Consider the following 12,062-nt stretch of genomic DNA (forward strand, 5'->3'; position numbering starts at 1 on the left):
ACCAGATTCTTGAGTGCAACAGGCAGAGAATAGGAGGGACTGCTGTGCACCAGTACTTGATGTCTCTGCAATGGTAGGGAAATGATTTAATGCAATACACCCAGATAATCCTGGCAAGTGACCCGCACCCACATGTTGCAGAGAAAGGTGGAAAACTCCAGGGTCATTGCCAATCTGACTTGGGGGAAAATTCCTTCCCTACCCATGTATGGCTATCAGTTAGACCCTGAGCACGCAAGCAAGAACCAGCCAACCCAGCACCTCTGAGGGAGAGAGTGCTTGGTACCACCTCAGAGCCCTCGCCCTCCCTGTCCAGCGCAGTGTTAGAATGTCAGGAAGTGGCTGTGTACCGTGGTGGGTGAAAGAATTCGGTATTAACATAAAGGACGTTGGGCTGGAGTCAGATGGTAAAGATCAGACATGAAATGATACCATTCTCCGCCTCTGCCTCCTGTTGATTTGGGGCCAAATTCAGCTCTGTTTTGAGTGGATGCATTAACTTCATTGGAAGTCAGGGTTGAATTTGGTCCATGGGGCTACAGTAAGCTGGGACTGTCTGAAGTGGACAGCTTGGCATTGAAACTCTGTGAGGAGACAGTGCCACACAAAGATCCTCCCAAGGAAGCCTTTGTTGGGGTTATTGGCACTCCATTTCTATCCAAAGGGACTGTGTAAAGTGAAGTTGGCAGATGGAGCAGCCGTGTAGATTCATGCTGCAGGCAATGCCACGTCGAGCGAGACGCTTAACCGCCGTGTCCAGCAGTGGCCATGAGTCTGAGACAGACGAGCCCAGCATGTCTCTGTTATTACTGTAAACACAGCCCTTATGCACTGCTGCTCGCTAAAGATAACAATCTGCACTGCACACAGGCTGCCATGCCATGTGCTCCAGCACTTACTGTGCCTTACACAGGGTCAGGAGAGAATTCTGATCAGGCAGGGATGTTTTTTTTCTTTCTGCCAACCTGTATCTAAGGGCTTATCTACACCATGCAGCTTTTAAAAGACTTTTAAAGTCAGTGTGCGTAAATGCTCTTTTTTGGTACTTTATTGGCACTTTTGCTGACAAAATACTTCCAGCTCCACAAGTGGCATTAGCTTTGTTGGCAGGAGAGCGCTCCTGCCGGCAAAACTGCATTCACACTTCCACTTATGTCGGCAAAACTTTTGTCTTTCATTTAAGTACCTATGAAAGACAAAAGTTTTGTCGACAACTTCACAGTGTAGACAATCCCCAAGAGAGCTCTTCAGATTGCAAGGGCATGCTTAAAGTTCTGTTGCCTCTTTTCAGTGATTAGACTCAAGAATGGAAGGAGGTGCACGGGGAGGTGGAAGACTTATCTCAAGGATGAACAAAGACAGATTGCTTGGAACACATCAGGGTTATATGGTGATAGCACCATTTTTTCATGCAGTGACTAAAATCGTCTGGAGTAGTGACCTTACTGTGAGTGTGATAGAAATCTGGTAAATGTTTACTTGGAAGTCTGTTCATCTGATAAATACGTGGCCTCCCAAACGTTTGTTCCTGCCACTGGCCCATTGAACTATGAACCCATCTAAGATGTCCTTAGTGCTGACTGTATCCCTGTAGTGATCTTGGTCAATTTCAACATCACTAACTCTTGAATATAACTATCCGAGAAGTCAATAGCCAAAAGATTTAGCCTGCTGACTGTCCGTGCTCACCATGTGCACTAAGGATATAAAAGGTTAAACAGTTAACTGGTTAACCAATAAGCATTAAGCTTACCATTAACCGGCCTGAACTGTTAACCCCGATGGCCCGTGGCAGTCAAAATTACCCCAGTCTCAGCCATGCCACACCGTTCGGTTTAACTTCATTGGTCAGTAGTGTGAAAAATCCACACCCCTAAATGGCATTGTTAAGCTTATCTAAGTTCTTGTGTAGACAGTGCTAGGTGAATGGAAGAATTCTTCTGTCCACCTAGCTACTACTTCTTGGGAAGGTGGATTACCTGCGCTTATGGGAGAACCCCTCTCATCGGCATACAAGACCTAAGAGATTCAGAGTTAAAATTCCACAAAGATGAAGGGAGATAGAGTCAATACCTTTCTTAGGGGCAGATCTGTCCCTTTTCGATGGCTATGCGGGGCCCCTTGCAGTGGAATCGGTGTGCCTTGGCGGTTTGGGGAACTCCTGTGAGAGATGCACACAACAGACTGAGCCTCCAAGGGGGACGCCACTATTTACCTCTCTCCATTCTGAAAGTTGACCATTTATTCCTACCCTTTGTTTCCTGTCTTTTAACCAGTTACTGATCCATGAGAGGACCTTTTATCCCATGATTGCTTACTTTGCTTAAGAGCCTGTGGTGATGGACTTTGTCAAAGGTTTTCTGAAAGTCCAGTACAGTATATCCACTGGATCACCCTTGTCCACATGTTTCTTGACCTCCTTCAAAGAATTCTAATAGATTGGTGAGGCATAATTTCCCTTTACAAAAGCCATGTTGACTCCTCCCCAACAAATCGTGTTCCTCTATGTGTCTGATAATTCTGTTCTTTACTCTAGTTTCAGCCAGTTTGCCTGATTCTGAAGTCAGGCTTACTGGCCTGTAATTGCCAGGATCGCCTCTGGAGCCTTTTTTAAAAACTGGTGTCACATTAGCTATCCTGCAGTCATCTGGTACAGAAGCGGATTTAAGTGATAGGTTACATACCACAGTTAGTAGTTCTGCAATTTCATAACTGAGTTCCTTCAAAACTCTTGGGTGAATAGCATCTGGTCCTGGTGACTTATTACCATTTAATTTATCAATTTGTTCCAAAACTTCCTCTACTGACGTATCAATCTGAGACAGTTCCTCTGATTTGTCACCTAAAAAGAATGGCTCCAGTGCAAGAATCTCTGTCACATCCTCTGCAGTGAAAGCAGGTGCAAAGAATTAATTTAGCTTCTCTGTAACAGCCCCATCTTTCTTTAGTGTCCCTTTAGCCCCTCAGTCATCCAGTGATCCCACTTTGTTTGGCAGGCTTCCTGCTTCTGATGTACTTAGAAAGTTTTTGCTGTTAATTACTGAGTCTTTTGCTGAGTTGAGTTGCTGAGTCAAGTTACTCTTCAGATTCTTTTTTGGTCCGCCTAACTAACAACATAAAAATGGCCCAATGATCCATCTAGGCCAATATCTTGTTTTCCGACAGTGGCTAATGGCAGATGTTTCAGAGGGAATGTACAGAACAGCAATCCTTGAGTGATCTGCCCCCTGTTGTCCACTCCCAGCTTCTGGCCATAAGAAACTAGGGACACTCAGAGCACCGGGTTGCATCCCTGACCATCTTGGCTAATAGCCATTGATGGACCGATCCTCCATGAGCGTATTGAGTTATTTTTTGAACCCCTGGCAACAGGTTTCACAGGTTGACTGTGTATTGCATGAAGATGTGCTTCCTTTTGGTTTGGGCTGACTCCTGGTTCTTGTGTTACGTTAAAGAGTAAATAACACTTCCTTATTCACTTTCTCTGCACCAGTCGTGATTTTACAGACTTCTATCATATCCCCCCCTTAGTTGTCTCTTTTCTAAGCTGAAAAGTCCCAGTCTTATTAACCTCTCCTCAGATGGAAACTGTTCCGTACCCTTGATCCTTTTTGTTGCCCTTCTCTGTCCCTTTTCCGATTCTAATATATCTTTGAGAAGGGGCAACCACATCTGCCCTCGGTGTTCAAGATGTAGATGTACCATGGATTTAAAATGTAAAAGTCTTGGCCATTAACAAAGAAATCAAACTTACTCAATACTATAACAAAGAATAAGAATAACAAAGAAAAACACCTTTCTAGGATACTGCTTGGGATCAGTTGCAAATAGGGTCTAAGCTAATAATACTGGGGGTATAGGATTAGCGGCAGGGGCAGAGGACCATAACTGTGAGGAGAGTCAGAATGTGGAGGAGATTAAGAAATAAAGCTGGCAATAGCCAGGTAAGAACTAGTTTTGTAGTGGGCGCTAAGAGTCTGTTAGGAATGTGGTCCAAAACGAGTGGAAAGATCTTTATTGAAAGAGCACAAAGGTTTGTTTGATGCCTCTATAAGACTTTTACTGCCATGCAAGAATGCTCCAAAATAGTGCCATGTTAGTATGTGGCACTTCAAGAGCTGCTGGCCTTCCCATGATACCCAGCCTTGAATCCTTTATGGCTATTACTCAGCGCAAAAATTCTAGATGTCCATGAGTATGTGTGTCGACCAGCTTCCCCTCCTCCAGCATATTGGTGAATTGTTAAGATCCGTGTGAGCAACCTTAAAAGGATTCAGGCCTGCTAGTTATGATGTTACCTGTCTACTAGGAATTGGATTGAGACCCACCAATTCATTTCTTATCGGCTGCTGAAGAGCTCTTAGACCATAACAACTTTCAGTCATTATTGGCCAGGGCTCCATTGAAACCAGTGACCTTGAGATGAAAGATTCTGTATTCTGTTACCAGGCCCTTGATCCATTCAGCACCCTTGCCTATGTCTGTTGGGGAAAAACAAAATCTTATGAAGCCGTCTCTCTCTGTTTTGTGTAGGTTGTTGTTGGAAGGCACCGATGTGAATGCTAGGCACAAGCTTGGCTGGACAGCCCTCATGGTAGCAGCTATAAACAGAAATTCTAGGTAAGTTGTTTTCCAGCGTTGTTTGTGACCATCCTGGGTAAGTTGCTATGCTACTTTCTCCTTTTGATAAACCCACATGGATTCCATCTAAACAACCTGCATTCGGAGTCTCCCTCTTGTGCAGTTCTGGGATGTGGTTGCTGGTTAAACCTGAAACCATATATTTATACTCTTCATATACCTATGTACAGCGTGACAACCAAGAACCCCAACTGGTTTACTGGCTGAAAGGGGAAAGCACTATGCATTGAATCACCAGCGCCGTTTCTTTGCAGCATTCTTGTTTTCTTGGGAGGACACCCATCCGAGTACTGATCAGACTTCGCCTGTTTATCTTGAGATTTGAGGAGATTGTAGCCTTGCGGTGGTACTGGTGCAGGCCGCACTGTGTCAGTAACTGAGCTAAAGTCTCAAGTTGCTGCAGTAGGATTTGCTACTAGCTTGTGGGGCGAGTGCTGTGGCTTTCATGCTGTGCCTTCATGAACCAAAAGGGCTGACTCTGTGTCCAACCTCTTTAGTTCCCAGGATGATCACTGTGGCTTCTGGTAACCTTTAAAGGCACTCTTAAATATATTCAGTCTACAACTAAATTCAATTAGTTTTTCTTTAAAAAAAAAGAGAAAGAGAAATCCAATTTTAGAAAACGTGGGACAGACGGTAGAATGAGCTTTGATGTTACAACCTCTCAGAGATGCTTTACTTAGTCACAAGTTCATAAGCAAAAAAGGCTTAATTACTTGGGAAAACACAGGATTAAAGCGGGGCACAAAAGCTGAATATCCGCTCTCGGGCGACACGATTCCAATCCGTGTGCCGAGTTCGTGTGTGGTGCAAACTTTGATGTGTGCGATGACAAGCTGAAAGTCGTGACCTCCTTGGGGAGCTCCTTAGGATGGGCAGAGAGGCGGGGGCTTGGGTCTGTTTGTTTAACTTTGATGTCCGAGCAGCAACGGGCCTCGTTGTTTGCATGTCCGCAGAGGGATGGATTTGGAGCTTCCCACCTCTGCTGATGGACAATGGTCAGCGATGGACTGTGACGATTGTTGACCATTCCAAGTGACTAGTGGACCAGAACAGGGCTTGGGGAGGTGCAAAGGCTCGAAGGGAGACAAGGAGAAAGGCAGTTCATGGTATAATAATTACCCCAGATGGATCACCCTTCTTACGATTTAAGATACATAGCATAAAATCAGGTAGAACTGGTAACAAAAACCTCTAAGCACTAAAAGGCCTTCAGGACCCAGTCTAGTCTTGTTCTGCATTGGCACAAGACTAACAGTGGGGTTTCTTATTTGGGTGTCTGGCAAAAAGACTGAAACTTTGAGCTGTGTTGGGTGAATCAGGTTTATTTGCCACACATTGTGGATGATTATTGCCTATAATTTTAAGCAAAGGCCTTGACTATCTGAAATTCACTATGACTCATCTGTAAACATAATGAACGGTTATTTAGATATTTCACTTACTTCTGGAAACAAGCATATGCTACGGCCAAACTCATCCCTAGCGTAACTACTCCATTGGCATCACAGGGATAACACCAGGAGCATATTTGACCTCTGCTGCTATTTCTAGCCTTACAGTGTACCCAGTAGGATTTCGCCATTGGCCAGGAAATGTACTGAGCTGGAAAACGACACAAAGAATGTCTGAAATTCCCTCCAAGTTGTCCACTCGCAGATGCAGTACAAATACTGGCCTATTTAAGCTGACTCCTAAAGAGCCTGGCCCTGGTATTAGATATGTAGTTTGGGGCTGAGGTACTATGTAAATGGAGCTAAAAGAGCACTAGGAGTTGATGGCTTTGATTCAGTGACACAGGTTTACCCATAGAGTTCTAGATAGCTATACATCTCCTTTCCAGTGCAAGGTGCCTCTTGGTTTTCTGGACATATTGTAATTATTTTCTTTTTCTCTCATGTAAAGCTCCATTTGCGGTGGGGTGAGAACAACATTACCTGAACAGGTTAAAGATGTCAGTCCCCTCCATGCTTTCCAACCAAACCGTACACATGCTTAATAGTGATCTGGGCAACATGCTGTCTGGCACTTATAGGCCTAAGTTAATTGCATTGTCTGACTTATGCTAACAGTTGTAGGATGCTGAATTTTTTGAAGTGTCTCTCTACTCTGACAAGTGACGATGTAAAAACGGGTCCTCCTTACTTAATAGACCTGCCTCCGTGTATATCCAGCCATAGCAGCAGACGTTATTGACCAAAGTAAGTTTTTACTCTGTGGCCCTTCATAGCTCAGCAGAGCCAACATCAGTATGAGAAATCACGCATCAGCAAAACTGTGAACTAAGTTCCGATGGCACATGTTTTAGGTGTTGCTGGTACTTGAGCAAAGGTTTCAGGTTGGCATTCAGATGCCAGGGGAGTTTACGGTGCTGGCAGTCTGACTGAGCATATTCAGTCTGGAGTCACTGAGAGAAAATAAACATAAGTCCCACAATGCCATCTTTACAAAGTCGCTTTTTGGAGTGCACTGCACTTTGAGTCCTCACTGCACTATTGATGCTGTTTCTGACATCTCAGTTGATATAAAACCGCCTCATAGATCAATACTTTGCAGCTGTCCCAGCCAGTGCCCGCTCCCTTCTATTCCATTGTGACCCTGAATCAGAGTGGAGACCGTCCTGCTTTAGGAGCAGAGGTTTGGGCTGCCCTTTGAAGCTCTGTTGAAGGTTAGCATGTGAACTGCTTATGAGGAGGCAGAGAGTGGGGTGCCTCAGTGCCCATCACAAGACTCATTGGGAAGGAATGGAGGAGTCTAATATTCTGGTCACAATACCCTGGGCCCCTTTATCAGTGTTTGGGAAACACTGCGAAGCCAGTGAACTCAGATCCTATTGGGGGACGGCCAGTTCTTGCATCCTTCGCCTGTGACCCCTGCAGCTGTTGCTGTCCAGTCCTTCTCAGCTGGAAAGATGATGGTTTCAAGGGGGTGATGGAAGGAGAAAACAGGGCTAAGGTATTTGTAGGGATCTGGCAAGGCTAGTAGACGACAGGGAAGATGGAAGTAATGTTAGGAACCGGAAGGGAAAAGCTTTCATTTCCCTCTCCTGCCGGTTGCTGCAGATAAAGAACCGGACAGATTCAATGGAAAACCTGTTTAATGGGAAATAAAATCACTTGAGTTTCAAAACCTTGAGCCCCCTGCTCATCTTACACTAAGGTCTTGCTTCTGCGGGATATTTGTCACACAGAGATACATGCTTTTGTGGCATCCTGTTACGGCTCTGTTAATTTCAGTGCCAAGGTTCCTTTCACTTTGACTGTGGCCCAGCTGATTGTTCTCTGTAACCAGGACTTGTTTCTAATCCTACTTGGAATCCTTTTGCTGAGGTAAAATAGTAGTATTCTAGTGTGAGGTGTGTTTCCAGTTCAGCATATACACCTCTCAGCCTTGCCTAGCTAGGGAGTTTTGGATTAGAAAGAAGTGTCTTATTTACCTAATGCAGAATAGCAAAGTTTAGCGTTATTTAATAGGATGCATTCCTGTGTATTTTAACAAAGTGTAAATAGTATCAAGTTGTAATCTTTCTCATCTCTGGATCAGAAGCTTGTGGATTCAGCTGACGCATATGGTTGGACTCAGTCGTTGTTGACAGCACTGTTATATTAGAAATGGATATTTCCTCACTGAGTGGAATGAAGGTAGTGTGGTCCAGACGCCGGACTGGGTGCTTGGAGACCAGGGTTCTGTGTCCGGCTTTGCCATGACCTACAGTGTGACCTTGGGTGAGTCACATCCTCTCTTATCGTTTGTCCTAGAATCATAGAAATGTAGCATTAGAAGGGATCTTGAAAGTTCTCTAGTCCAGTTTCTTGCACTGAGGCTAGACCATTCCTAACAGGAGGTTGTCCAAACTGTTTTTAAAATCCTCCCATGATAAGAATTCCACAAACCCCTTTGGAAGCGTATTCCAGAGCCTAACTACTCTTGTACTTAGAAAGGTAGTTCCAGTCCCTAATCTTGCTGCAGATTAAGCCCTTTATTTTTTGTCCTACCTTCAGTGGCCAAGGAGAACAGTTGATCCCCATCCTTTTTATAACAGCCCTTAACGTATTTGGAACCTCTCTTCTCAAAACTAAACATACATCCAGTTTATTTACATCTGTCCCTGTCGGTTAGGTGTGCTTGGCTATTTAGACTGTAAGCTCTGAGGCAGAGGCTGTCTCTTACTGTGTGTGTGTACAGTGTCTAGCTCAGAAGGGCCCTGACCTCAGCTTGGGCCTCTGGACACTACTGGAATACCAGTGATAATAACAACAACAAAGGGAAACCACTAGGTAGTTCAGGTTTGGTCTGGAGTTCTTAGGTTGTCTGTAAAACACACAACCAGCATCATTTACGTTTTTAAAAAACGGATGTTGAGAGAAATGTATTTTTGATTTTTATCTAAAGTTCTTGTATTCGAACCTGCCCTGTAGCACGAGCATCTTAAACTGTGCAGCATTGCCCTGTAAGTATAACCCTGAAGGGAACATTTTAGTTCCGCTGTCCCAAAGTGAATAACATGAATGGCTTAAAAGCTTCAGTTAACTTCCTCATAGCCAGCTGTGTGGGAGGTAAATGTTATTAACTCAAATAGACACGTGGGGAAACTGAGGCACGGGGCAGTGAAGAGACTTTACCCAGGCAAGGCTGTCCTAAGCACTCTGGGGTAGGTCTTCAAACTGGTTTGCCTCCATAAATTTCCAGCTCCTGTCCACTGTAATCACACCATTATGTGCAGGGCTGGTTGGAGGGTTGTGGGGAGCACTAGGAAGATGATTCTTGAATTTAGCAAGTTGTTTGCATTCAAGTGTGTTGTAGGGGAAGAGATCTTTTGTGCTCACCCAGCTAGACTGCCTCCTGATGCCTACTTGAACCAGGGCCTCTGCACAGTAAATAACATTTTAACTAGTAGGTATGCTGTTTGTGTTTTATGGATGAGGTGAAACTAAAGACACAAAGATTAAATAACTTGACCAAGGCTGCAGAGGGGTTCTGTGTCAGAGGCAAAGTCCTTTCCCTGGATAGTGTACAACAGTGAGCCTCAAACTTTTTTACTGCTGACCCTTTTCACACAGCAAGCCTCTGAGTGTGACCCCCCCCCAATAAATTAAGCACACTTCTTAATATATTTAACATCATTATAAATGCTGGAGGCAAGTGGGGTTTGGGGTGGAGGTTGACAGTTCATGACCCCGCCATGTAATAACCTGATTACCCCCTGAGGGGTCCCGAACCCCAGTTTGAGAACCCCTGGTGTACAACCTAAGAGGACAAAGCTACACAGAGCCTTTGGGAAAGGGACGCAACATATAAGCAACATGATCAGGGTAATGATAGGCACGTGACTTATTTTTATATGTATCTATAATTCCTTTAGTTCCCCATGTGAATTTATAGCTTCATTTCCATTGTCCATCCCCCTCCCTCTCAACACTCGATTCCCCCCTCTGCACTGAAATGAGCAGTTCACACCTAACACCAATAAATGACACAGCTGAGCAGAGGCCCTCGTCAGCTGATCCCCTGTAGGTGCTGTGAAGAAGTGGCTCTCCAAAAAGAGTTTCAGTAAGAAGGAAGGGATCTCTACATGTGCGTGTCCCACTGTGAAGCTTTCCCTTTTAAAGATCCCATAATGCTCTCTTAAAGGAGCAGGGACTAGTCCTAGTGTTTATTGGTACTTGTGTTCTTTCTCACGTAATGCATCCCTGACCACACCTTTTAATGCTCTTAACCGAGTCCCTCCCCTGGCTCCCTATCTCTTAATGGGATGTTCCGCATCCTTGCTCACAAGGCCATGTGTGATCTTGCTGCATCTGTGGTAGTCACTGCTGATCTCACTTCTTACTTTTTCCAATCCTCTCACTTTATCCCCTTCCCCAATTCCATCTCCTTCTCCCATTCTCAGCTTCACGCCCTCTCTGCTGCAATCCCACACGTCTGGATCACCTTCCCTTTGCTTATCCACCAAGCACCTGGTCTTTCGTCTTTCAGATCCCTCCAAAACACCCTACCTCTCTGTGCAATTTTTCCCTGCTTCTCCTGCTCGCTAATCCCCTGGCCCTCCCTCTCCTGTGTGTCGCCAGGTTTCAATTGTTAGCTCTTTGTGGCTGGGGAATATGTCTCTTCTTTGAGTGAACAGCACTTTGTACATCTAATGCGCTGTATACGTGTTTTTTATTAATAGTAATAGTGCATCATGCACAGTATAGATCAGTGGGTATGTTCTAAGGCATATAATGAGTATGACTTGTCTGGAGCTATTCTCTCAGTGTCTATAGGCAGTGATGTGATTAACTGGCACAGTCTAGTACCTATATTAGGTACATATGTCTGCTTCATATCCTCTCTTTCAGTCTTTCCACTTCAGGCATATAATTCGGAGGTCTCTGAAGCAGAGCTGGGCAACTGGGATAAATATCCTGAAGCTTCTAGAGTCAAGAGCTTCATTGGCATGTAGACTTGCATGCATAATGTGCTAGCTATGCAGGTGTGGGCTGTGCTGCCTTTGCACAGAGCCAGTTGGAGAGGAGGCTCTGATGACATCCCTTGGGTGTTGCGTCAGTTGTTGCAGTATTGTTTTCTTTCAGTACGTGCCCGTGGGGATCCCGTGTAAGGACACATGCACCCCATGCGGGCAAGATTGAAATCTTTTGAATAGCAGTGTCTGTAGGGCCACTCGTGTATCAGTTATATCCTTGTTCCCTCACCTTAAGGCATAAAGGTTGGAGCGGCCGCAAGCATCCTTCAGTTCTCCCAAACGTATTCTCTCTCTGCATGCTTCAGGAGCATCCCCATAGCTGAAATTTGTGAGGCAGCTAAATGGAGTAACTCCCTGACTCTAGTTAACACTGAACCCTTGATGTAGCTGCAAGGTCAGATGCCAAACTTGGTAGGGCAATTTTACAATCGCTGTTTAGTTAGTGGCAGTCACGACTCCTCAGTCCCACTGTCCAGTTGGGACACAGCTTATCAGTGACCTGGAGTGGGATTTTCAACCCCCACAGACTCAAAGAACAGGGAACGGTTACGTACCTTGTAGTCATAGGTTTTAAAGCCCCAAGGGACCACCCGATCATCTAGTCTGACTTCCTGTGTATCACAGGCCACCCACACTACCTAACAGCTGCCCCCTAATCCCAGCAACTGAAATTAAACCAAAGTATTACAGCCCTCTGGAGACTAAGTTCTTGTATGCCACGGGTACAGTAACCTCAATTCTATGAGATGTCGTCCATGTGGATCCCTGACCCACCCTCCATCCCTGCTTTTTTGGAGTTCTTCTTTTTCTGGGATCCTGCATTAGCAAGGGAACTGAAGGATGGTTGCAGCTGCTGTGCCACTTATGCTCTACGGTGTGTGTGGTGGGGGTAGAAAGGCATACATGGCCCAGATGGAGCCCAATGGAATTTGCTATTCAAAAAAATTCTGCTCTTGCA

General features: G+C 44.9%; 1 protein-coding gene across 1 annotated transcript in view; it reads left to right on the forward strand.

Moving 5' to 3' along the window:
- CLPB (caseinolytic mitochondrial matrix peptidase chaperone subunit B) overlaps positions 1 to 12,062 on the forward strand; it is a 136,332-nt gene that overhangs the window by 15,391 nt on the left and 108,879 nt on the right. Inside the window, exon 3 of the mRNA XM_050921381.1 lies at positions 4,534 to 4,620. Within this exon, the coding sequence (XP_050777338.1) occupies positions 4,534 to 4,620 (87 nt within the window). The remainder of the gene's footprint in view (positions 1 to 4,533; positions 4,621 to 12,062) is intronic.

This window comes from Gopherus flavomarginatus, chromosome 1 (assembly GCF_025201925.1).
Source record: "Gopherus flavomarginatus isolate rGopFla2 chromosome 1, rGopFla2.mat.asm, whole genome shotgun sequence".
NCBI lineage: Eukaryota > Metazoa > Chordata > Testudines > Testudinidae > Gopherus > Gopherus flavomarginatus.